We start from the raw sequence: 27,915 nt of genomic DNA, 5'->3' as shown, positions 1-27,915 counted from the left end.
TTAGTGGGAAATAAGAAACACTACATCTCAGAGAATAACTGTAATGATTTTGAAAGGAAATCCTGACTCTGTTGAAAGTTTGTCATTAATATTAATCATTATATATTGATGCCCCATATTAGCCAAAAGGGCTGTACTGAATGTGATGTTTTTTTGACATTTGAAGCTTCGATTGAAGTTTTCAAATTAAGCTTTGAATATCTGTCATCGTATTTGATATCGTTACCGAGTCTGAAACAATCCTACGCAGCCACCACTGGAGTCTAAATCTTTATCTGCAACTGTGAAGAAATACCGTGTTTAAACTGAATGAATAGACATGCAAAAAAACAAAAATAAATAAAACTTGCGCAGCATTTGAATGTTGATTTAGAATTTGAATGGCAACATTATAAATTGGGCTTCAAACTATTCGGTACAGCGCTACAAAATACTGTGATCATAGTTCTGTTAGGTTCCATTTTAAGTGATAGGCACTTCTGTGAGCATCATATAATTACACTTTTCTCTTATGTAGTAAACATAAGATCTATTGAGACTTCAGATATCAAGGCTAGTATATGTTATGACCAAGCTAAAGGGGGGAATCTGACCTTTTTTTGTGCTGTGACAGTGAACGACATTAGCAAAGCAGCTTATGCAGTAACTCTGCCTTTGTCTGTGAGACACTGAGCAAAACTAATCACCTTTGTCTACTACCAGACAGACTAGAACGCTAGCAGACTTGAATGACTCAGCTTGCATGTCACGATCTGTGATATGCAAAGCACAAAAAAAGCCTTTGGGATTATTGGTGGCACTCCGGCTAAAAGTGAGCACTTGACCTGAATTCAACCCTACAACAAGAGGTGTGTTCAGGGCTTTTGAGGACATTTAATTAGCTGCGTGATGTAGCTCTGCTTTCCACCAGGTGGCAGTGTGCACCAGCCTGGAAAATAATATGGTGTAATGATGGAGCATTTTGTCACAGCGTTGGTTTATGAGTCAGCAGTTGTATTAATTATGTATTTCCCATCATTTAAGTATAGGAGTATTCTTCAGTGTCACAGTAGTAAGGGAAAACAAGGTTGAAAACTTCTTAACCTAGTTTCAACTGTCAACGCACATTTTCTGCAAATGATACAAACCGTGAAGGGCAAATATGGGTTTTCTCTATAAGCAGGGCTGGCATGATGAAAGTCCAAAACATCTACATACTATAAGTAACAGTGTGTTATTCTCAAAGGGACTTTGAATGAATCCTTATGTTGTCTGTGAGTTTGGCACATTGAGCACGCCATCAGTTTGTTTAACCAAATGGTTTAAAGGGAATTCTTTTTATAATTCAAATTTTTATTGCCACTGACCAGCAGACTGTAAGTTTATGAGATGTATACTTTTTGAGACAGTGATACCCAAAGCAGAAACAAGGTAGTCTGTACTTCCTAACCCCCTGGTATATTGTCATTCATCTGTTTGTCTTTATTCTGTCATGTTTCCTTGTGGCCTACCCTTTTTGCTGTAACAGGTAAGACCTTTTTAAATAGTTTTTTTTTTTTTGATTAGCTATGATCCAAGTTTTACTTCAGCAAGTGCGGTGGAATCCAGGTTATAAGAGGGCAGCGTAAAGTTGTCCTCCTCTTTCTGTTGCAGTCAGAATGACTATCATTTGAACATCTGAATCAACTGTCCTCATCTAACTTAAAGTATGTTAACAATGTTTGGCTACATACACACTGCTGCGTTTTCATTCTAAAGCAGCGTTTAAAACCAAAAATGATCTTTGCCTACACAAGTGTTTTAGCTCAGTATCAGAAATAATCTCCGTCCATATAAATGAGCTTAAAAATGCATATGACGTATGGCATGTCCACCTACCCAACTGATAAGACTGATGTTGGTGTGTCTGTCATCGTTTTCAGAAGGTCTCTGGTGCCAGAGTAGTGTGGACGTAACAAAAGATGTGCTTTTTTAGAAAAGCATCGCTGTGTGGAAATCTTAGGTTCATGAGGGTGAATAATCTAGCCTGATTAATTGCTGATTCAGCTATGAATAAAGAGAGTGCATGCTGTTGCCCCGAGTCCAAGTGAACTGTGGCAGAGAACATTAATCTTCAATCAGTTGCTCATTTGACTTGACGCAAGTTACAGAAATCCCCAGAAACAAAAGAGTTTTTAAAGGATTTTCAGGGGACTCTCGAACTGAACTCTGATTTGTCACCAGAAGATGGCGGTGTGAGTTGCAGTCACTCCTTCCACATACAGTTATAAAATGTGTGACTAGACGAGCTGGATTTTGGCATTTCTTGACACATCTCAGCCAATATTTCCTCTGTTTCGCTGCTTGGTAAATAATTATTTTTGTTTGTAGTCGCCATTTCAAGAATCTCCTCTTCCTTGTCAGTTTGCCATTGTTAGTCAAATTAAAGGGCTGTGACCAAACTGTCCAGATGTAAACTCAGTAATATTGTACTCCCTAAGGGTGGCCCTAATCACTAAGACTGTACATGTGAACAGCATTTATTACCAGACATTCTGTTGATCATCTGTACCGAACCAGGCCTGGATTCACGTATCCTGAATATAAGAGCAGAGAACGTTAGAGAAGAATCCCCTCTATGAAAGTGGCCTAATGATGGTGATGTTGTGTGCAACGGCCTGATTAATGGTCTGACTGTAGTGCCTTTCAGGAAACAACAGTTTTGTTTGTTTGTAGCTAAGCTGTGCTTTTGATAGCCCTGCTGACGTCAGAGAATTAGGCCCTGACGGTGGTGTCATCACCAGTTAATCCAATCACTGCTCTGTCCTCTTCAGTTGTAATCTTGCATGAGCGTTCACACACACACACACACACACACACACACACGCACACGCACACACACACACAAATGAGAAAGCAGGGAAATGGGTCGAGGCTTTCAGCCGGATTGTTCGAGTTATTGATTCCATGAACTCTCCCTGACCTATCTCAACATCTGATTTAGCAAACAACGGAAACCAAACATGATCCATGATGCTTTTCTTTGAAGTCATAAATAATGATTGGCCTGCAGTTGCCAAAGATGATTTATAAAATCAGTTTGCTTTGAGGCGACGTAGACATTCTTGATATTCAGACATGTTTGGAGAGGCTCAAACAAACTAAATCCGTTTACTCATATGAACCCCGGAAAATGTCCGACGAATCAGGTCAGGTAAGTGAACATAATGCTGTCGTTACGGTTAACACGCTCTGCACGAGTACTGACGGATTGTTTTGGGAGACGTTAATAATGAAAGTACTGTTATTAATGAGAGCACTCTATCTGCTACGCTGCCAGTTAGTGCTCTCAGTGCACTGTGGCCCATTTAGTAAATCTAGAGATAATGTGCATATTTTTTGGGAAGCTACTGTAGAATTCCAGTCGACCAAGATTTTCTTTGGTAGCCCTGTGGCGGTAGCATCTGTTTCGTGACCAGCCAATGCCTGATCACTTCTGCTACACCCTGACCTCTGAGTCTGTTTGTTCTCAGGAACCCAGCCCAAATTAAAATAAAGCAAAGCAACTGTGATGGTGGAAAGTAGAAGATTGGATCGAGAGAAGCATGACAAACCTCACTATAAAACACACATGTATAACAGACAGTGAAGAAATAAAAAACTGAAAAAATGATCTCAATTAGATTAAAAATGTAACCACTTTGTAGCAAAGCACCTGGGTATGTTTAGCAGTTTGTTTTGCACATCAATAATGTTATCAGCTGAGCTGCAGTGGAAACGGTACTGTGTTCAGGACACTTTCCTGTCCTTCAGAATAACAAAGCAGCAAATAATGACAGAGAAAGACATGATGAGTTGTTGAATTTGACGTCAGCGGTCCGTTATAAGTGATCTTGGTGACACTTCAGTGGTTAGAGTAGGTTCCCATGCTTAAAATGATTTCATTTAAAATAGACAAGGGAGACAATTGGTGAATGTGTATCTCATGAGTTCACAGATAGAAACCCGGGACTCGTGTTGTTGCTGATGCTGTTAATCTAAAACATACTGTATATTACTTGTGCATCTGCCCACAGCTTGTACTGATTTGGCTGAGAGGACTGGTGATTGTTTTGGAAGTTGAGATGTAGACTAGGCCGTGAGAGAGAGTTGACTCACTTGTTCTTGTGGTTCGGTGAAATATTAAGAAAAGCCTCCCACCAGCCAACACAAACACCGATGTAATCTTGTGTAACTCTGTTAGCTTCAAGGTGGAGGCCGTGTAGTGTGTGTAAAGTTTTATGACCCAGACATCAGTTTGAGTAATCTTTCCTCCTCTGTCGGACACTAAAAGATGAAACATACTTGAAAAATGAGAGGGAGAGACACGGTAACTGTTTGGACATTTTCTGAGATGTAGTAAAGTTTCATCAATTCAAATTAAAAGCTGAAAAAAAAAAACCCAGCTTAAGTAATAAAGGTTTCTCTGAAAAGCATGATGTGCGTTATAGTCATATCTTTTTTTTAATTTAATTGTTGGCATCACAGTATTCCTCATTGTGCTTTAGATGACGTTCAAAATCCGTTACTGACGCCTTTGAATATACAAACACAGCTGTGAGGTTTAATTGTGTACAAAGTAGATGTTGAGTGATTAAAATGAAGACTGTGTAATTGTACATATTGTTATTATGTCATTGTACATAAATACAGTATTATTCTTATATACTGGAAATATAGTGCAATCAGAAGTAACTACAGCAGAAGTAAAACCATGAATATCATCATGCTACATCAAGACATGTCTGAATTAAACTGAATTAAACAGCCAATGATTCTGTATCAGTGTTTCCCTAGGATTTTTTAATACATGCATTTTTTTTTTGCACCACAGGAAGGTATTTAGCATGTCTGCTAATAGAGCTTTAGATACATATTTGTACAAAGTTGTAGATGTCGTTTTGCGTTTAATAAAATGCTTCAAGACTTATTAAAATATGCACTTTTATTGAACATAGAATACAATGCAAATTGATTACTACAAATCATAATAAAAAAAATAGGTCAGTATCGGTAAACAAGAAGCCTCAGTGGCATACGTCACAAGTCCGTCTCCCTCAGCACAGCAAGTACAGAGTATTAATGTTTCTAATGTTTAATTAGGTTAATCTAAGTTCATTACTGAGGTAGTACATGCTGTTCGCTGTTACCACATTACAAACATGTTTAGTATTTGTATTCTAGTTTTAGCTCTTTGACTTATCTTCCAAGAGTGCACATTTCAAATATATAAGCATACAAAACAAAATCATAAACAAATCAACACATTATTGACATGCATATGTACATATATGCATACATACAATCTACACACACTGGCACATAAACTACATTTATACACGCACACATACAACACCAGTATTCAAAACACACACACACACACACACACACACACGAGAAAGCAGGGAAATGGGTCGAGGCTGCACCATCTAGACATAGGCCTAATGTTGTATTCATTAACAAATATAAATAAGTAATTAACTGTGAATTTGATCCGATACCTCCAATTTTGATAGCAAATTGGCTTTTGGTGTGCTTAAAGTTTGATATTTTTGGATAACAGGGTTTAATGATCCTTTCTATAAAGATAATGGGTTCTCCCTTTGGACAAAGACATCTTCACTGAACATCGTTGTAACAGCAACATAGAGAGATTGCCAGCGGACCACTATCCAATGACAAACCACTAACCACTAAACAGTGGCAGTGTCTGGGGGTGTTCGATATATTCTCATTGCTCTTTCCTGACTGGCTGCTTAAAGTCGAGATAGTGAGTTTATTGCGTTTGTAAAGATTTTAATATAGCAGGGGCACTAATCATATAGAGTTTACACTTGAATTAATTTAGGGGAAACACTGCTGTACTGATATTTCTATAAGGAGATATGCATCAATACATTCACCCTCCAGCCCCCGCAGTGGACCTTCTCTCCTCATCTTTATTGCTGCGGTTGGCATTACTTCTATCCTTTGTTGTCTGGCCTCAGAGCGCTGTGTGTCCTTTGGCTGCTAATCCTTTTAATGCCAGGTTTCACTCCACATTACTCAAACCTGCTGCTCACACACACACACATACACACACACACATACGCACACACACACACACACACACACACACACACACACACACACACACACACACAGAAAATCCATGTTACATAAGTGTGTGTGAGAGAGAGAGAGGGAGAGTTGGGACCTACCTAACAGGTTACTTTTCCTGTCAGTGTGGGTATTAAAGTGTTTCGATAAACACTGCATGTTATTTGTTGAATTTATTACAGATAGCGTTAAGCAGCGGGAGCAGAAGGTCGACCTGCTATAATTGTGGAAGCCTTGTTTAATTTCTATTTTTTTTAATCATTACAAGTATGTTAGAGGACTACACCTGTGTTTGTTTTTGCATGTTAAGTCCATTTTCCTGATGTGATTTGTACAGTTTCCCAGTGTGTCTATGTGCCGAGGGGGGGGGACTTCCCCCTCCCTACTCCCCCGCTGGCCCGGCCTACACTCACACTGCTTCAAAGGATCCGAGCCAAGGCACGGTTGTTTCTTGCTTATATGTTACCACGGCGTAATACGCACGCATTGAGTGACGTCATTGAATCTGCAGTTATCGTGCCACAACCACCACAGACCGCCCCGAACCCTTTGGTGCCATCTTTTAAAATGTCCTTTGCGAGGAACAGTCACATAAATTGATATCAAGACCACTTTCTACGCTCGTGCTCGTACATGTGCAATCATGCCGTGCTGAAGCCCACCTCTCTCAACCAGGCCAGGGCTGGGGAGCCTAGGCTTAGGCATGGCACGCTTCCTTGTTAGACTGGTCAAAACTAGACTTTAGTTGTGACTCTTGCTTGGGCACAGTAAGAATGCCAAGTGTGAGTGCCTGCTTAGTCAACCAGTTGGTCATTTTGGTCATAGTTGACTAAGATTTCTTGAGTCGATTAGTCTATTTTATGCTTTTTTCATGCTGAATAATTTATTTCCAGGGTCCAACTTATGAGCACATCTCTGCTAAACACAAGATTTAAAGTGGCGCGTTTGCATGATTCTTCATGGAGAAACTTAGTTTTACAGATCTGTCTATTAAATCAACTAGTCGATTAGTCGACTAAGAATTTCTTTAACTGAGGACCGCTCTATTGCTGAATGATTGCTGGTGCTTAAAGTTGATTAGATAATCCATCAAATCTGCTTTGGTGTGAAGTGCGGTGATGTGTTTCCTTCCATCGTGTAGTTGTATTTTGTAAAAATGCATGTATTGTACATGTTGAGCATCAACAAATTTCCTGCAGGAAAAGCTGAAATTTCGTGAGTGCATTAATCTATCCTGATGAGTAGCTAAAGTTCAGTCAGAATATCAGCTTTGAGATTAAAATTAAATCTGTTTCCATCGTCCAAACTAGGGGTGTAGGAACACCCTCAGCATTTGTCTTTGCATCTGTTCTCTGCTCTTCCTGTGACCATGACTCTTTGAGACTGTAATAATGCTGAGGCGGTGAATCTAGGCCATTCTGGCTCTTGTGTCTCTGGCTTACTCCCTCTCCCTCCTTGTCTCCCTCTGCCTCTCCCCCAGTGTGTGCGCCTGAGTTTAGCATAGAACGAGCACTAAGGACTTGCTGCGGTCAGCCTAAATGCTCCAATAGCACCTCTCTCTCTACGTATGGAGGCCAAAATGGCCATTCATCATTCCTCCCTTGCCTCTCTGACTGACTCACTCAGTAGCTCTCTGTCATTCTCCATAGTCAGGGTGTGACTATGGAAAACCACTGCTAGGGCTTACTGGTAAAGTCTGTGTGTGCTTTCCACTATCAAACTACAGCTCAGCCAAAAGCTTTTACAATTCAACAATTCAATAGGCCTCTTTTTTCATCGCTGGGACATGCCAGGCCCCTTTTATTAACTTGCATTTCCCACCGAAACACAGCAGATGTGATTGCAGTACTTCTTCCTGTGAGTAAGACACAATTTTTTCGCCAAAAAACAGGAATTAAACCAGAAACAAAAGGGACAAACATATAGGACTTCTGACCATAATCAAAAGGAAGTCTTTGCACAGCTGTTATAACGAATCATGTTTATTTCGGTCATTAGGGTAAAGCGTTTTGGAAAGCAGTGCTAGTATACATTATTACCATGTAAATAAACCATTGTGATTCTTTTGTCTGCTGTACTCAACAGACTGCTATTGGGTAAGATTGCCTTTCTAATGTGTGATCTTATCATTTGTGTTTGCAATAGTAGATGAATTGCATTTTTTTTTTTTTTACTACAAAGTGAACTTTTGATTAGTAGCATGCACTAATAAATGGCCCTGCTCATGGCTGCGTACAATTACTTTTGTATTCAGTTAGTATTTCTTTGTGTGTCATGTGCATTGTTGATTTTGTAGCTTCACAAAGCCAGGTCGCATTTTATGAGTCTAGATTTTGGCACAGGGTTTAAGTGAATGAATGAAAAGCATTCACCGAAAACCATTAATCATTGGAGCCTGCTCAGATATGCACCAAACCAGTGAGTGAACTGTGTGTTGCTACCAAAGCTAGTCATTGTACATATACAATTAAGCATGATGCTGCATGGCCTGTTTTGCACCTTTTTAGATTTTTTCATAAGCTGGTTTTGCTGGAACGTTGGATAAAAAATGTGTCATTTTTTCAAGTTTTTCTGATTTTCAAAATCGGATGAGGATTATGATGACAACCCAGAAAAGGGTGTGCTTCTGTACTTGGCTGTTAGGGCAGCATGTTGATATGAGTGGAGGACAGGACTGGTGATGTTCTTGTGTTTCAGACAGACATGGTCATCAAACAGAACATCGGTCAGATGTCCGCTGGTGTAAAGCAGGAATTCTTCCGCAATAAGTATATAAGTCTCCTCCTACTTATGGTCAGACTTCGGAAGGATCTCAGTATCCAGTGTTGTGGTGTAGTGTAAATTATTAGCTTGCTCTACAGTAGCAGAATACTTTTCCTGACAATCATGCAATGCTCAACTTTACGTAAACTTGCTCTGATAAAAAATGATGGAATATTTGTTAGATCAGCTGCCCAAAGATCAACTTCATTGTGACATCATAATGTTCTGTCCATTATTAAACGCCATAACGCAAGGGGAGACATTTGGTTGGATACTGAATGTTGTGTATTGTATACATTTTATGTTCTACCGGGTTGAGGATGTATAAATGTTTCACCAAGAAACACACTTAACACCTTTTTATTAAATTCCTTCAAAGTCTACTACATACATTCAGTCTGGACAGTCTTGACTGGTTAGCAGAGGCGTACAATTCCAATGAGAGAATTCTAGTTTATGTTAACTCCACATAAATAAAGAGGACAAGTCTACACATTGCTGACAGACAGATACTTCATGGCTAAAATGCTGCAGTCACTAGACCGCAGCATGAAACAGTGGACGTTTGTCTCACAGACTTGGGTCCCAGAGAGCCACATATGGAATGTATAGCCTTTACAGTTTTTACGCAGTCTTGTATTTTCCAATTCTCTTTAGTTCCCTTTTTTAATTTGATTTTAGTTATTAAGCAACAATATTACTTTTCCTCATAAAGATCCAAGGTGCATGAAACCTGTTACTCGGTTGGTTAACTAACCTGACGTGCTGTAAGCAGGCTGCTCTGTGACTGTATGACCGGTCAGAAGTCATGTGATACTGATTCACCCCAGCACATGGAGTCTGTTAGGACAAGTGAAATCCCCCGCATTATGCTTATGCTTTACCTGTTGTTTCTTGGCCCGCTGTCTCTAAGCCGGCAGAGGCCCCTGCGAGTGCATGTTGTGTTTTCTGTCTGCTGAGGCACTAAGCCATCTTAAAGGGGCCTTTCAATGAGAAATGACAAGATAAGACCCTGAGGCACAGGGTCGCTTGTCTATCATGCAGAGGGGCTGGCATAGAAGTCCACAGACTGTACAAAAGAATCACAATTAATTTTGAAACTGATGACTAAATCAACAGTTTAAAGTGTCAGAGCTGCTTTTAAAGTTTTGACAATATGATCAAAAACCCAGATGACTTTAACCCTTAGTGATTCAACCTTTTATGGGATAATAAAAGTATTTAGGCTTAATTAAGTGCTGCTGAAGAAGTGTCGAAGAGTTGACACTCAACTTTTTATTGTACATCTGTGTCTCAGGCTATGGAGGGCAGAGGGCTTATGTTGTAGGAAATCACTGGGCCACATGCTAATCTCTGTTGATGGTTTATGTAACTCCCAGTATCACATGATCACACGTCACCGCCCGCCCAGCTACTGTCTGTACTCAGTAATTCACTCACTAGTCAGCCATTCAAACACAAATGGATGACATAGACAGAGGAAGATTGAGGAGCACACATATACACGGTCATCATAACCTGGCACGCTGCCTTTGATTCCCTATGCAGCAGCACTCACTGATGCATCTATAGGGCGCGACCCAGATCCACTCACTCAAATTCAAGAAGGAACGAGGGGTGTCAGAAAACACTAAAACAAAGAAGCTCGGTTACTTGCGAGTGTACATGGTCCTGCTGACGGACGGCTCCATGAGAGCACAGGGAGTACGAGTGCAAGGCCATGACGAGATGGCAATGAAGCTTTTGTTCTGGGAGCTGGAGCAGCATCTGAAAAGGTAAAATGTAAAGACAGGGAATCCCCAGGGAGCGGGTACAGTGTGGCGCTGCCTGGGCCAATCACTACAGTAGCTGCACACAAAGGGCTGCGTGGCTATATTGTTCTTTCCATTCAGTCATCCGTGGCTTCAGGGGCAGCATTAACACCGAGGGACATTTGAAGCAGACACTATAAATGGGTTTGCAGGGTATTCATATCATACGGAAAATATCTGAGGGTGCGTTAATGTATACTCTGTGTAACTATCCAGACATGACATACATTTGTGGCATAAATGTGTGCCATGTAGTATCTCCAGGGGACCGTGAGTGATTAAACGCACAGCATGTTTCTTTTTTTGTCACTAAATTGCTTGCCATATTCTGCTGTTTTGTAACAGCTCTGTTGCCATCACGAAGATCCATCTGTTCCATTATCGCACAGTCAGTCACCCTATCTTCTGCAATAGTATAGCCACACATAAATACCACAGTATAATTGCTTAGAAGATAAGCCTTGCTCCTTTTCTGGCTACAATGTTGCAGCAGTTCACTGGTTACTGGTTGGTTAAGTTCACCTGTATAATGTAATGTGACTGAGCCCTGCACTAAACCCTATCTTGAAGTGTTTATCTGGTGTTGATTCGACTCCATGGTCACTTTTGGGCCGTAGTTTGCGGTGGTGTTGTCTTAGAATGCATTAAATTGAGAAGTATTTCTAATATTTTCCTTCTGTTTATGAAAGCTTCTTTATGACTATTTTCAAATAAACTTATATGTTTACTTACTTTTTTGTCTTTGTGTATTTTAAAAGATTCATGTTTAAAAATGATAAATTATGTACAGATGTAGTGCACATTTGTTTGAGGCAAAATCCTCTTATGTACTTAAATTGCGCAACACTATGAAAATATGTGAAGCTGAGCATTGGTCTGCATAGAATAGAATAGAAATACTTGATTGATCCCCAGCTGGGAAATTGCAGCTGCATAAACCGTGGGTCATTTCTCTCTGAAGTTGCTTCAGTAGGTCACTGGGCGATTCCACCACAGCATCTCTACCAACATTATGATAGTATGATATGATAGGTCAGCTGCGCTAATGGAAACTAGACATGGATATATTGCAGTAGAATTAAAACAAGGTTTACGGGATATAAAGGAAAAATCAATGTTGTCTACTTCCTAACTGAATTCAATTCAACTTAATTGTTTTGAATAGTTCAGTAACTTGGTTCCAGTTGGCTTCTTGTGTTTTTGACTCTGTATTTGTTGTTTAAAGCATTTCCTTGACATGAGACCTACCAAGGTGCATTTTCTTGGAACATCATCTTGTTTTTCTCTTTGCTAGTTGCCAGTTGAACCCTGTCTATTTCCTACCAAGCCTTTGTGTGCCTGTGTTTACGTTTCAGTGTGACCACTTTAGACATGGGTTTGCAGCATACTGGTTATTTGGGTCTGGATAATTAGCTAAACCCTTGCTCCAGTCAAAGAAGATACCGGAAGAGATAAGTGTGGCTTAGATCCTCTTATTAAGCTATTTGGCTTCTTGTTAAGTGCTAAAGTGTTGGATTGGGATCAGAGGTGGGCAGCAGTTGACATCACAGGCTATGATTGAGCTTCTCTTCTTGGTACCTGTGCTTAACAAGCCTGGACTGTGCTGTGATACTTTACACTTGCTTATTAATGTTGGCATTGTGTTGATGACTGCGGTCATGTACAACATATTCCAGTTTTTGCCCTTATTCTGAAGAGGGCAATATTTCTACTCAGCAATTTACATGTAGTGAGCAATGAAACATAATATTCCAGTTTACCAGTTTTTGACCCGTGACAGACTTGTTTGAGTGTACGAACACAGCCTCCTTCTTTCATTCCTTCAAACACCTTCTTGAAAAGTTTGCCTTTTTTCGGCTTTTACAAAAAACATGTTGACATGCAGGTCTTTCAGCGTTTCTCCTTCCAACCACAAATGGGCATGCATCTCTACCACAGCCCTGCATATTGTTAGCTAGTTGGTTTGTTTAAATCCTGAATAATTCCGGCATATCCGACATATCTTAATCAGAAAATGCTACATTCATAATATCCTAACGTGAACACAACGTAAAGTGTGCATGTAACCGCAGTGACAGTTTAAAAGATTAAGTGCATCTCTACTTCTCTTCATTGACAATTTTGTAAGAAAAGAAGTGAAAGCAGTGTGTGTGCGTGTGTGTTTCAGTGTGGAGGAGTTGTTGCTTTAGGTGTGTCTGACCGTGATACTCCCCTCTGTAATGGCATTTTGGGTTTATAGTAATGTAGTTTCAGTCAGATTGGCCTCATTGATCTCCCATGTCTTCTATTGTCCTTACAGACAGTTGACAGCTGAGTAATCTTCCAGTAAATTGTATCATGCAAACACCAGTTGTCAACCTGGGGTCTGCACACCCACGGGGGAGTTAAAAAGTGCACAAGACATGTTTTAATCAAATCGGAGACAGTGCAGCATGTCTCCATGACAAAGAGAATATGCCTTATTTTGGGAGTAGGGAGTATGTGGTGTGTGTGTAGCCAGTGAGATTTGATTGACAGAACCTTTTAACAGTTTTAAATCTGACAGAAGTTAAACCAACTGGGATTAAAATGTTGTTAGTAAATTCAACACTGGGACGGTGTACATCTGTGTGCACACTGTTTTCAAAAACGTCAAACCTTTGCAACGATTGCTATGCCCTTTAAAGTAGTCCCAGTCTCCAGCTACACACATGACAGCCTCAACATCTATTTTTTACCCCTTGCGCTTAGTAAGACTTGATCATTTGAAGTGAGATTTAAATGTTTTTCCAGTGCTTCTTGATGATGTGGTTCAGCCCCTCGGTTCTGCAGTTTTATCCAGGGCCACATGGGGGCAACATACCTATAGAAATGATATCTTCCTGTCCAGAGCATTTTAACACCTATTAATTTAACACCTATCCATGGTTCATTTCTATCTGGATATACTGCTCTCATTAGTTTAGATAGTATGGATAATACTATAATAATAATGTGTTGAACAATATGAAGTAGGACATTTTGGCTGTGAGCAGTGTTGAATGTTGGTGTCATTGTCTGATAACCTACATACTGTTAGGGTAAGCGTGGACTGAGTGCCTCTGTATACTACTTTGTTTCTATAAATAGGGCAATTCATTCTGCTGAAAGGGCTTCAGTGTTGTGCTGTGGTGAGCATTTGCACACATTCTAGCATCCCTAAAATTCAGGGCGGGGAAGCGTAAAAGTACATGTACTAAATACTAATTTGTGACCTACCAAATTAGTTTTTATTCTACAACAGTCTGGAGAAAAAACAACTGACCCCCCTCATGTAAGAGAGAGGAGGATCCCCTGTAACTTTCCCCCAAAGACGCAAAACAGTCTTATTGTCATGGAGATGAAAACATAATAACATCTCTAAAGGTTTGTGTGTTTAATAATGGCCAAGACAGCACTAACGACAGGCGCATTCACATTTAAACGGCAGTTTATTCATGTGTATTGTCGCTGTAATTCAACGACCTTAAATCCAGCCCTCCCCCCGCCTGTTTTTCAGTCCTACTGCTCTTTCTTCTTCCTTTCTCATCCGGTTTTCCCCGGTTCCATCCAACCTCCTCTCTGCTCTTGGAATATTTAATGCGGGAGTGTGTCAGCTGAGCGGCAGGTGGGGGCGTTCCTGAATATATTATTCAAATAGCACGCCTCTCGACCAATCAGGGGCCGGCCTGCCTGCGCGTCTCTGGGTAAATTATGCTGGTTTGGTCCAGAGCTGCAGATTTCTGTGTGTAGCACGGAGATGAGCTGACCTTGGGTTGTAGTCGTACCGCTGCGGTCGGTGCACTGCTGGAGCTTCGGACGGGACAAGAATAATAGAGTAGCGCGTGTGGATGTGTCTCGCGGAGCTGGTCGCGTGGAGGTCGAGTCGCGGACACGGTGTGGGTGTTTTTTAACGGACTGTAAAAACATGACCAGCATGAATACGCCGTGCTTCACCGTGGCCATGGATCTAGGCGTTTGCCAGCTGAGAAACTTCTCCATATCGTTCCTGTCGTCGTTGTTGAGCGCGGACAGCTCGCCCGTAAAGCTCGACAATAGGTAAATAAATGACTAAATACTGTTATAAATGCACCACAGCTGCTGTGTACTCAGCCGTCACCAGCAGCGCCGCCGCTGTGTGATGGAGGCTACGGTACCAGGACACCCAGAGGCCACAACTGCACAGAGCTGCTTCTACGTACACGTTATAGTATTAGGCCTACATGTTTAGGGTTCAATGTTTTCATTAATGTCTCCTTTTCTTCTTCTTTTGCAGTTCGTCTGGAGCTAGCGTCGTGGCCATAGACAACAAGATTGAACAGGCAATGGTGAGTAGCAGAATATATTGCATTCCGTTACGTGCTCTGCGTAGTAACCGAACGTAATACAAATGCGCGACTCGGACCAGAGTGTGTTTTCATTTAAATATACATACAAAATGAGGTATTTGTAAGGCTAACTGTGGACTACTTGGTATTTTCCGGTGATAAGCTCTTTAATAACTTCGTTATGATGGGGGCAAAGTTTATGTTAATGTGAAAGTATCTTAAAACTAGCGTCCTCTATAAAATATAGTAACGGTAGCTCGAACTAACCGCTGTAACGTTACCTAGCAACGTCACGAACTTGCCATTAGTATTTTTTGCTCTCTATATATTTTTTAACAAGTGCAATACATGTTTTTCCATACTTGTATTATAATCTTATTCAGAGCCCTTTTCCCAGAAACAGGAGTTTCGTTTTTTGTTTCACTCTGTCTTTGTTGTTGTCGCTGCTGCTGTCAGCTCTGTTGCTAGGCAAACTGGAAGGCTCTCACGCCTGGTTATAAATATCTAGGCCTCTGATTGGCCGACTTTAAATGTGGGAATTAATGACGTGAAACCCCGGGAATATACTCACTCACCTTTTCCCTTTGTCATCTGTTTATTGTGCAGTGATATCACCAGACTACATCTGATATGACACCAAGATCTGTTGGTCATTTTGTATGCGTGTTTAGCAACACATTCCAGTAGTGAACAAGTTGGCACTGCTCATCATTCATCATAATACCTAAACATTTTCCCTATCCTCTTAAATAGCTTTTTTCCTTCTGTATGATATAACTACTAGTTCAACTTTTCTTAAAGATTTCAATCTGACGAAGATCCATGTAAGATCGAGGCGTCATGATGACTAGGTGTGGCACAATTTGTCTTTTTTTTATCAGCATTATCGACTGTTCATTTTTGTTGTTAAATAAACAAACAAATCAATAAACCAGGGATTATCTGGCAGTTGTATAACATCGGCTGAAACGCCAAATCGGACCAGGGGTATAAAGTGTTGAGGTCCCTTCTCTACTTTTTACCTCCAGAAATTAATTCCATATGAGAAAAATCTGAGACATAAAGATTGGGCAATATAGTAGATACGGTTAGACTTAGTGAGGCTTTTATGTGAACGTGTTGCTATGTTCAACTCTTAAACCCATATCTCTGTCTGTCACAGGACCTGGTGAAGAGTCACTTGATGTACGCCGTGCGTGAGGAGGTGGAGGTCCTAAAGGAGCAGATCAAGGAGCTGATCGACCGTAACTCCCAGTTGGAGCAGGAGAACACCCTGTTGAAGACACTGGCCAGTCCAGAGCAGATGGCCCAGTTCCAGGCCCAGGTGCAGACCGGCTCCCCGCCTGCCCCTCCAACAGCTGCCACAACAGGTCCCCCAAGCACCGCTGCCCTTGCCCAGCCCACTTCGCACAGCTCTGGCCCGTCAGCGTAGCCTGGTCTGTACTGATGTACAGACAGATTGACTGTTTTTTCGGTTCTGCTACAGCAGCAGAGCTAAACCTTGCCTTCTACAGCAAGATGTTACGCTGTCAAGACAAGAATTTGCACATATTTATCTCTCAGAAGGATGCAGCCAGCGGGTGAGCGGTGCACTGCGTTACAGCATGGTGGTAGAGGGTGGTAATCTTGAGATGCTGTGTGGGGGGTTGGTTTCAGAGGAAGATTGAATCATCGAACATTTGCCAAATAACCCTTGGACATATCAACTAGAATGTCTTAACAAGAAGAAACAAAACAGCTTATCAGTGGCGACAATATACTTAGCATTGGATAAAAAAAAAATCACTGTGCCTGTGTCTGGATTTTAAGTGATGTCGATTTTACTGATGATGGCGATGGAAGAGTAGGAGGTGGAGGATTGTATTAGTTGTTACCTTTTTTTGCTGAATGATGTAAATAAAAGTGGTTCTCTCTGGATCCTGAAGTTACAGGCTGAGAGAGAAAAAAGCCTTCTCAGAGTGACAAATGAAGAATGTGAGCAATTATTATGACAAGTCCCCATCTGGAATGGGGGAGGGCTGGGGAGGGGGTGGGTATTTTGAACAACACTTGGCAGCATTGATGAAGTTACTTCATCTGTGGGATGGTGGGATGAACAAAAACGTGGTTTCTTATGGAGGTGATGATATTCTATTTCAGTATTTCACTTACAATCTCCTCATTTTGCCCTGGACAAAGCTCATCGTTGCTGTTTTCTCAACACTGCAGTGGCATGTAATTTAAACTCGACAGGGTTGAGACATTGGGCTTAGCTGCATTTTCTTTTTTTTTTTTCTCCACAAAAGTTTGACGGGCAGAAGATGATGTATATTTCTGTATAGTGTAAGTACCGTGTAAAATAGTGAGGAGAAGAGAGAAAAATCACAGAGGCTATTTGGTCACACAGATTGAAGCAGGTGAGCATGAACGTGCTGGTCTTGCTCGGTCTGTGTCGTCTATTTTTAATGCTGTATTTTCACGACTGTGGACGGACAGGAGTGTAGGTTATTTAATTGACAACACAGCCAACAACTGTTGTCCATATCCCTTACTGCAACATTTACTCAAACTGTAACATCATTTTCTTTCTGGAGTATTGCACCTGTATGATTTTTTGTTTTTTTGACAGTGAAGTACTTTTGGATGAACAATATCTTAAAACTCAACATAAAAAAACAACAAACAAGATGTTTTTTTTCTTTTTCATTCTGTGTATCAGTTGTATGCTCATGTTCTGTGCATGTTTCTGCAAAAAAACAAAAACAACAACCCGGATGAGATATTGTAACATACATACCACAATTGCACTTGACAGTTGCAAAACACAACTTTCAATAAACATGCTTAAGGAAGAATAAATACCTGGTCACCATCTTTCTTATTCTCTCTGGCTGCTGGGCTCAGTCAGTCTGTGGATGTGCCTGTGCGGATGTGTGCCAAGCATCTGACGTAAAGTCCCCTCTTCTTTATTAGAGGGTAATGGCTGCGATATGTTGTTGAACCCTCTTGTTAGCGGTGAGGTGTTAAGATTGAAGCTGCTATTCTGATTTTCTAGATTAATTTATGGTTGGAACAAAAATAGGTAATTCTTAAATTCATGATCATTTTCTTGGAGGATTGTATATGAACTCTGACAAATCAGATGGGGCATAGTATAAAAGTTCCCCTTTCTCACATGTAGCACACAACAGGATTATGCATGTCAGACAGTTTGGTTGAGGCGAAAGGGTGCGCGTGGTTTCTAAAAAATGCATGATTGATGAATACATATTGTGTCCGATTGAGTGGCTCTCTAGAGGGAATTGCTTTTAACTGCTTTTAAACTAAATAGAACAAGCTAAATTAACTAAAGTAACACTTTCAGAACTTGCCTCTTTACCCTATAACTACCAAATTACACACTTTTATAGGGACTTGAATTCAAATTGTTAGGAACTAGTTGTTCCCCTGAATGCCACACTAAAGTGGATTTCCTTTTGGTGGCATTTAACTGTTATTCTCCATCGACAAAAAAAAGATGTTGAGTATACTAATCCCAGACAACGACATGGGGAGCATCTCTTTGGGAAATACACTCACCACCCACTTTAGTAGGCACACCTGGTGCTTGATAAAGTGTCAGTGTGGTCTTCTGCTGCTGTCACCTATCTGCTAGAAAGTAGGTGGTGTTGTGTGTTCCCAGATGCTCTCCTGCGTTCCTCTGTTGGAACCAGTGGATATTTGAGTCACTGTTACCTTTCTATCAGCTCCAACCAGTCTGGCCATTCTCCTCTGACCTCTGGCTAAAACAAGGCATTTTCACCCACAGAACTGCCGCTCACTGGATATTTTCTCTTTTTCGGACCATTCTCTGTAAACCCTAGAGATGGTTGTGTGTGAAAATCCCAGTAGATCAGCAGTTTCTGAAATACTCAGACCAGCCCATCTGGCACCAACAACCATGACACATTCAAAGTCACTTAAATAACCTTTCTTCCACATTCTGATGCTCACTTTGAACTGCAGCAGATCGTCTTGACCATGTCTACATGCCTGAATGCATTGAGTTGCTGCCATGTGATTGGCTGATTAGAAATGTGCGTTAACAAGCAGTTGGACAGGTGCACCTAATAAAGTGGCCGGTGAGTGTAAATGAAATGGTTGTGATCAGAAGGAAACTTCTGTATTTAAAGTGGAAATCATACTGACTGGATGATATCTGACAAGACAAAGACAAATACTATAGTTAATTAATATTTTACCATGAGTGACAGGGATGACTCAGACGCTCAGTTGTCACTTATTTACAAGGACTGTACAAGATGTCCTGATGCTGCGACATGTAGTAATGTCATGAGTTGTTCATTCAGCCTTATGTAATGCCACAATAGATTTCCCCAAAACTTTGCAGGAAACTAATAAAACATCCAACTTCCCTTTGAGTAAAACTGCTACCTGAATTGATCCATGTCAAGCAGGGTGTGAAGACCCTAAAAAGGTGCACCAACTACAGCGTATGTGTGTGTGTGCGTGGAACCGATAAACACAGGTAGTTTACACAAGTAAAACTAGGTGCTTCCTATTATTTTGACATTTATTTGAAAAAAGATTCTTCTCACATAACACAGACAGATTCTTGAACAGACAGTTATGGCACATTGTCAGCAGCAATCACTGGCCACGCACACTCTCACATCAACAGTCACTACTTCACGCACACAGACACACACACACACACAAACACACACACAGATGCCGAGTGAGTAATGATACAGATATTCTCCAGCCGGCGTGGTTTTAGTCTGTCCATAGAAAAACTGTCAATACCACAGACTGCAACACTGTAAACGCTGACTGAGGGCAGGGAGATGTCCCCAGGAGGGGCTGGTGGAGGCGGAAGTCGGGGAAGCTTCTCTCTCTGAGGTCCGCTGGATCCGAAGCTTTGGCATCAGTTTCCGGGCCTCTAGAAGGGGGGGACGGGGGTGTGCAGGTGCAGGATAGCCAGGCTCAGAGGGCATGAGGGGGGTACGGGAATCTGGACGCTCCTTCTGCATCACATCCCCATACGGATACTCTGGATGATCTGAAATATGGCTGAGAGCACATACACAATACAGAAAAAACGAGCTGTCAAAACATTTTTCACAAAGGCCATTTGACACGTCACAGTAGGAAAAGCACATGTGCACATCATCAGTTTCAAGGTCATGGTGTTGTTTATGCTGTCACACTGTCATGACATACTGGAACACTTACTACTATATATCAAAGGGGACATAGTGTGCTTATTTTCAGGTTCATATTTACACTTTGAGTTTCTACTAGAGCATGCTTTCATGCTTTAAAGTTGAAAAAACCCAATTTCTCTCACACTGTCTGTCTGAATATTCATCTTCACCCTCTGTCTGAAACGCTCCGTTTTAGCGCCTGTCTATTTAAGACCCCCTCCTGAAAAAGCCCAGTCTGCTCTGAATGGTCAGTGTTTCAGAGTTTTCTTCATCGGCATCTCTGCACCATCATTGCAGTCGAGGAATGACTGTAACTGCACTGTAGCGGAACTTTCTACCTATATAAACTGTAGTATATTTATGACATCACAACCGTACAGAAGTCCTGACGGCTCATTTAAAGGCACGGTTTCTGAATACAGGCTGTGTGCATTTCCATCTGTGGATGGAGCATTTTGATACTTTCACAGTATTTATAGCACTTTCACCTGCTTTTTACAAGTACATGGAAATCTCACATTTCACAATATGGATCCTTTAATCCACCACCATATTAGCTACGTTATCTTGCTACTAAGTCAGCACTTAACTTTAAACAGTAATGCTAAAAACCACAAACCAAGTCAGCAACTTAGGTGTAATCATGGACTCTGACCTGAAACAGCCACATTAAAACAAATACAAAGTCAGCCTATTATCACCTAAAGAATATATCACGGAATAAAGGATTTATGTGTCAACAGGATTTGGTAAAACGTGTCCATGCATTTATCTTCAGCAGGCTCGACTACTGTAACAGTGTCTTTACAGGTCTCCCTAAAAAGTCCATCAGACAGCTGCAGTTGTTTCAGAACCTGCTGCTCCAGTCCTCACTAAGACCAAAAAAGTCCATCATATCACTCCAGTCCTCAGATCTTTACACTGGCTTCCTGTCAGTCAAAAAAATGATTTCAAAGTGCTTCTGTTGGTTTACAAAGCACTGAATGGTTTAGGACCAAAATACATTTCTGATCTTCTGCTCAGCTACGAACCATCCAGACCTCTCAGATCATCTGGGGCAGGTCTGCTCTGTGTGCCCAGAGTTAGGACTAAACATGGGACAGGTCTGCTCTGTGTCCCCAGAGTCAGGACTAAACATGGGACAGGTCTGCTCTGTGTCCCCAGAGTCAGAACTAAACATGGGACAGGTCTGCTCTGTGTCCCCAGAGTCAGGACTAAACATGGGACAGGTCTGCTCTGTGTCCCTAGAGTCAGGATTAAACATGGGACAGGTCTGCTCTGTGTCCCCAGAGTCAGGACTAAACATGGGACAGGTCTGCTCTGTGTCCCCAGAGTCAGGACTAAACATGGGACAGGTCTGCTCTGTGTCCCCAGAGTCAGGACTAAACATGGGACAGGTCTGCTCTGTGTCCCCAGAGTCAGGACTAAACATGGGACAGGTCTGCTCCGTGTCCTCAGAGTCAGGACTAAACATGGAACAGGTCTGCTCTGTGTCCTCAGAGTCAGGACTAAACATGGGACAGGTCTGCTCTGTTTCCCCCAGAGTCAGAACTAAACATGGGACAGGTCTGCTGTGTCCCCAAAGTCAGGACTAAACATGGGACAGGTCTGCTCTGTGTCCCCAGAGTCAGGACTAAACATGGGACAGGTCTGCTCTGTGTCTCCAGAGTCAGGACTTAACATGGAGAGGCAGCGTTCACTTTTTATGCTCCACAAAACTGGAACAAACTTCCAGAAAACTGCAGGTCTGCTGCAACTCTGAGTTCTTTTAAATCAAGACTGAAGAATTTTCTATTTCTGCTGCTTTTCAGTGAACTGAACTCTAACTTCTGTAACAGTAACCATCTTTTATGTTTTAAAAATGACCTTTTATGTGTTTTAAATTTATGTTTCATGTGTAATTTCTCCCAATGCCTTTAATGTTTTATGTGAAGCACTTTGAATTGCCTTGTTGTTGAAATGTGCTATACAAATTAACTTGCCTTGCCTTGCATTGTCTTGTCTTTCTATATTAGCATAATCAACCACTATATTAGCTACATTAGCTTACTATCAACAAAGGCAAAAAAGGCATAAAAGGTGCATACCTGATCCACACACAACAAATACAAAGAGGGCAAGCAGCCAGGGACCCACAGGATACTTCTCTTCTTGTGGTCGCTATGAGAAAGACACACACACACACACACACACACACACACACACACACACACACATATATAACATTAGCATTACTGCTACAACAGAAATGTGACAGATGCTTTAGAGCAAAAGTAAAACAGTTTGAACGTGAATCGTTTACAAAGAGACTTCCTATTTCCACCACTGTTCAGGTCCTTTTGCTTGGTCACTTGTCTTTTGTTGGACGGAGTTGCTCACTAAAATGTCCCAAACAACAACTTTGTGGTTGCACTGAACAAACCCAAATGTCTAATTATACACTGGAAGGTGCTGAGTTAGTGTATTGCGGCTCACATGGAAAGGCTGCGAGGAACAGCATGAGTCGTCAGTCTAGACCAAGTTAGGGAGAACCCATCAGCTGCCACCAGATGATATCATCTGTTTGGACATGTTTCATGCCGCCGGAGAGGGAAGTTGTTACAGTCAGTGATGCTGGAGGAAGTGGAAAACAGCCTGAGCAGCCTCAATATTTTTTTCTTTTAAGCTGCTGTTTGAACTATATTTAGTGTCAGAGGAAGGGTAGGATAATAATACATTGTGAAATTGTCAGGCCGGGATTGTTGGGTCGGGTTGATAGTGAGAGAAAATGTATTTCCACAAACAGCTCATGCAGAAAAACTCCATAGTTAACCTGCAAAAGGCTTTAACTCACCCACAACCTTTAATTCATGTGTCAAATAGAGTCATTGCGTCAAAGAATAAGTTATTTGGGACGCTCCTTTTGGGGGGAGGGGGGGTCGGCGTAACCATCATCTGCACGCTTCTGCTGTTACGTCACCTGATGTATCAATTTAGCAGACTCGACCGCCACTCACTATTTATGCAATTAATGAAACATGGGCTCAGCAGATTTTGACAATGACGTGACTCAAACAATAAAATAAAATAATGTATTTGGGAGAGTAAAACGATTCAACTGAGAGGAAACATGATCTCTTTTCCACAAAGACATACTGTATATAACCAATAACTGTTCAAATGGTAGCAAATGTGCTCAGTAATTAGCCTTAATGTGCTAAGAATGAGAAATGCTCTTTCTGTTGTGCACAAGTAATAAAATGTTGTTGTTATGCTTGATGACTCTAGTTTTTAGGTTGTTCCTGTTTCCTAATATTTGTGGACTGTCTCAGACCATAGGAATAACCTCTATGAACTTTGAAAATGGGCGTAGTTCCCTTTTAATTACTTACACTATGAGGTAGCTATGGTATGTCTGAATTAACGGAATACAACAACCTTTAAACAATGTGTGGATAGCAAAAGAAAATGTGCGTTGTGATTGAGCGGTTGGAAGAAAAAAAAATACTCTCTGCTGTCTACGGAAAACACACTTTCTTGTGATGATGAGGTTTTAAAGCAGAGAGGATGGCTCAAAGAGAAGAAAATGGAAAGAAGACTTGTGTCACACAGTCCTTCTCAGCCTTCCTGTTGTCTTGACCTTGCCAACTATTGGAGCAGCTGCTAAATGGACCTTGAGGTGAGTTTGTTTTGTCGACTGCTGTTTCCGAGGTCAAGTACGAACTTTCAGCCAACACGGATGAGAGGTCCTTGAAGTGCTCCGAGGAGCGGGAATTTCATTCTGCTGACAAACGTTATACAATCAAAAGTGAAATTGTTTTGTCAACTGTCACAAAGCAGTAAAAAATGTCCATTTCGCCAAAGCTGATGTCCTCAAAATGCACTACACCTAGAGATATTCAGTTTACAACAGCATTAAAGTAGTAGTAAATGTAAATGTTTGGCAAACTGGCTTGATACATTACTTAAATGATTCATTGATCAGAATAGTTGTTGATACATTTTCTCTAAACTGATTAACAAACCTATTGTTTCAGCACTAGATAAGAAGACGTATTATGCACAAAGCTAAGAAGTCCAGACCAAACTTACAGGTCTGAAAAAATGAAGCCAATGTCAAAGACTCCAAGCTCCAAAACAGAGCAAATCCCCATAGAGCACCATGTTAAAATGACCAACTTTACAGCAGAAATCTGCATTCTTCCTCCAAAGTTCATTTCACTGTTCGTCATGACAACCGTACTAGGGTTAATTAAAGTTACTTAAAGTTATGCATAATTAAGGGTGTGACTGCTTTGAGCTGCAGGTGGCTAACGTTAGCTGCTAGCTGCCCGCCTGCTCTGCTCCTGTCACGACACCTCGGCTCTCGGCCTTGTTTGCGCTGTTGGTGCATGGACACAAAACTGACTGCTGTTGGTGCATGGACACAAAACTGACTGCTGTTGGTGCATGGACACAAAACTGACTGCTGTTGGTGCATGGACACAAAACTGACTGCTGTTGGTGCATGGACACAAAACTGACTGCTGTTGGTGCATGGACACAAAACTGACTGCTGTTGGTGCATGGACACAAAACTGACTGCTGTTGGTGCATGGACACAAAACTGACTGCTGCTGGTGCATGGACACAAAACTGACTGCTGCTGGTGCATGGACACAAAACTGACTGCTGCTGGTGCATGGACACAAAACTGACTGCTGTTGGTGCATGGACACAAAACTGACTGCTGTTGGTGCATGGACACAAAACCGACTGCTGTTGGTGCATGGACACAAAACTGACTGCTGTTGGTGCATGAACACAAAACTGACTGCTGCTGGTGCATGGACACAAAACCGACTGCTGTTGGTGCATGGACACAAAACTGACTGCTGTTGGTGCATGGACACAAAACTGACTGCTGTTGGTGCATGGACACAAAACTGACTGCTGCTGGTGCATGGACACAAAACTGACTGCTGCTGGTGCATGGACACAAAACTGACTGCTGTTGGTGCATGGACACAAAACTGACTGCTGTTGGTGCATGGACACAAAACTGACTGCTGTTGGTGCATGGACACAAAACTGACTGCTGTTGGTGCATGGACACAAAACTGACTGCTGCTGGTGCATGGACACAATACCTGACTGCTGTTGGTGCATGGACACAAAACTGACTGCTGCTGGTGCATGGACACAAAACTGACTGCTGCTGGTGCATGGACACAAAACTGACTGCTGTTGGTGCATGGACACAAAACTGACTGCTGTTGGTGCATGGACACAAAACTGACTGCTGTTGGTGCATGGACACAAAACTGACTGCTGCTGGTGCATGGACACAAAACTGACTGCTGCTGGTGCATGGACACATTTTCTAATAATAAGGCTTGCTGTGGAGTAAAGTATGTGCTCCAGTTTTTTTTTTGGCGAGTGAAATTATTATTTTCCAGCGTTTCCCACAGATTTTATCCGTGGTGGTAACTGACTGGGGGAGAACTGTCAGCTTCAGTTGCAGCTCAGATTTAGGCAGCACAAATCGCAGACTTCCCCGACATGTTGCTGCTGTACACAGGTTAGACCCAGCGCCCCTGCTGGCCTCCAGCCTGCTGTGACGGTTTGCGCTGCCTGAAGTTGAGTTGTTACTGGCGCTAAGGAACTCCTTCTCCCGGCTGCTGCCCTCGGCTTTCCTCCCCAGCAAAGTTGTCCAGCTAGCCGGTTAGCCTTCGCTAGTATGGAGCTTCGAGCCAGACTTTATTCAGCCTACTTCGGCTCCATTGTGCTCCACCCCTTTGCCCATTCTGGATTAGCTTTAGAAACCTGTGGGTGGTGTCACAGAGACTATATCCGTACTTTAGACAGTCTTTGGTCCAGACACGTTCACACAAACATAGAACTGCAGCTAATAAATACAAACTCTTAATGTTGTCTTTATGGCTTAGAGACTTAGAGGTTTGTTCTATTAGGCCTATATGTGATATATATATATATATATATATATATATATATATATATATATATATATATATATATATATTATCTCCCAGAGCTCCAGATGTTTTGTTAAACACAAGTCTAAAATAACATAGATAGAAGAAAACTATGACATATTGATTGGTAATGCTTGTAAGCATTAGTTAATAATGACCACATTATTATGTGTTAATGATACCACATTAGTGTTAATAATAGCACCATTAACATGTTTATTGTTAGATCATAAGCACTTATCAGAAATGCATTATTATGCACTTATTGACAGTTAACTATGCTTTTTACAGCTACCAGAGCTAAAGTGAGAACCATGCTTTGTTGACATTAATAAATCAGTAATTATGCATCATTATGATGATATTATTAACACTTAATACTGTATAATGAGCATCTTAAGAGGACTTGCAGGTCTTTTTACTCTTATTACAAGAAGACCTTGAGGTTTCAGTTCTTTTCAGCCTTTATATCCTAAAACCTGCTCATCTTTTATTCTCAGTGTTTGACTCCAGATAAAGTAATGTCAAGTGACGGAGGGCTGAGGGCGGTGCACAGAGTGAATCCACTAGTGTGACTAAATGACACGTTAATGGAGCAGCTCAGCTTGGTGGCTCATAATAATGTCAACTGAACATTTCACAGGAGGACCACGCGGTGCTTTTAAATGTGTTGCTGGGTGACATCAGTGTGATATGCAGGATGCACCCTACGGCCAGCTGGCATCCCCGTCATCCCCATCACCACCATCACCATCATGCTGCTGTACTCATACCGGAGTGAACGTCACCTATCTGGGCTAATGTCATGCTGGCATCTCGCTGTCAGTTCGCGGCTCACCAGCGTCTTGGCCACGTTTCCTCTCTGCGTGATGTTCTTGCTGTGTTTCTCGTTGGCCATGCGGATCCTCTGCTTCGCCACCATCTTCCGTCACGATTATAAATACCCAGGATAAATGATGCTGCTTTCTTTTCTCAAGCTGCAGGCTGTCGACAGCACCCTGCATCAAGTTAGGAGCTCTGGGACACAATCACACCAGAAACGCGATGGCTTTTCTTTCAAAATACGAGCACGGGATGTCGGTGACTTAGAATTCAATATGAGCACGTATGTATGTTTCAAGAGGAGGCGCAGGGGGATATTTTGGAGCTCATTTTACAGAACTTAGCCAGTCGATTTGCATTCGCCACGTTATTTGATCGTTTTCTTTCCTCCAAGTTTTCAGCGCAACTTTTATTGTGAAGGCGATCACAGGAGCTCACGTGCTGCATCTCTGCTACCTTCGCGTGGCTCCTCTGTGCACCTGATCGATAATGGGTTTTATGTGATCACGATCTGGGGAGATTAAGATGAAGTCAACTGTGATGAATCTATTATGTCACAAAGTCAAATGTATGTATTTATGAAAATAAATAAATAAACATCCCTGTGGGAAATCCAGGAAGCACATGAGGATGCATATCTATACATGTAACAGATAAACAAAAATACCATTAATATTTAAAAGGTATATGTGTTATTTGTGTGTAATATGTGGACTATATGCCTTTGGGGAATATTGTAATGATGTCATAATGAGACAGGAGATAAAAATGATTTTCTTTCTTGACTTTAACCATTTAAAAATGCTGTTTCACTGAATGTCTTTCTTCTCTTTCTGCATGGAACTCAGAAAATGTTAAATGCTTCTGCGTGTCTCAGATTCACGTCTGTGGCTGCCCTGTGTAACTTTATTTATTGCATTATTTCATATTTCTGCTACACGGGCTAACAGACGGGCAT

The 27,915-nt window shown here is 41.5% G+C and overlaps 2 protein-coding genes across 2 annotated transcripts in view; one reads left to right on the top strand and one right to left on the bottom strand.

The window, feature by feature from the left end:
• Positions 1–16,986, top strand: part of LOC310952614 (TSC22 domain family protein 1-like) — a 33,618-nt gene extending 16,632 nt beyond the window's left edge. The window contains exons 2-3 of the mRNA XM_083921270.1: positions 14,944–14,995; positions 16,158–16,986. Of these exons, the coding sequence (XP_083777396.1) occupies positions 14,944–14,995; positions 16,158–16,427 (322 nt within the window). The 3' untranslated portion in view covers positions 16,428–16,986. The remainder of the gene's footprint in view (positions 1–14,943; positions 14,996–16,157) is intronic.
• Positions 16,987–20,006: 3,020 nt separating this feature from the next.
• serp2 (stress-associated endoplasmic reticulum protein family member 2) lies at positions 20,007–27,057 on the bottom strand (the record flags this gene model as incomplete). Its single annotated transcript, XM_083921279.1, has 3 exons — positions 20,007–20,047; positions 22,269–22,341; positions 26,974–27,057. 3 exons carry the CDS (start codon positions 27,055–27,057, stop codon positions 20,007–20,009), a joined length of 198 nt encoding a protein of 65 aa, XP_083777405.1.
• Positions 27,058–27,915: the final 858 nt, after the last annotated feature.

The sequence above is a fragment of the Echiichthys vipera genome (assembly GCF_963691815.1).
Source record: "Echiichthys vipera genome assembly, chromosome: 10".
In the NCBI taxonomy this organism is placed as follows: Eukaryota; Metazoa; Chordata; class Actinopteri; order Perciformes; family Trachinidae; genus Echiichthys; species Echiichthys vipera.
The sequence above is the reverse complement of the archived record's forward strand: the minus strand, read 5'-3'. Positions and strand labels throughout refer to the sequence as shown.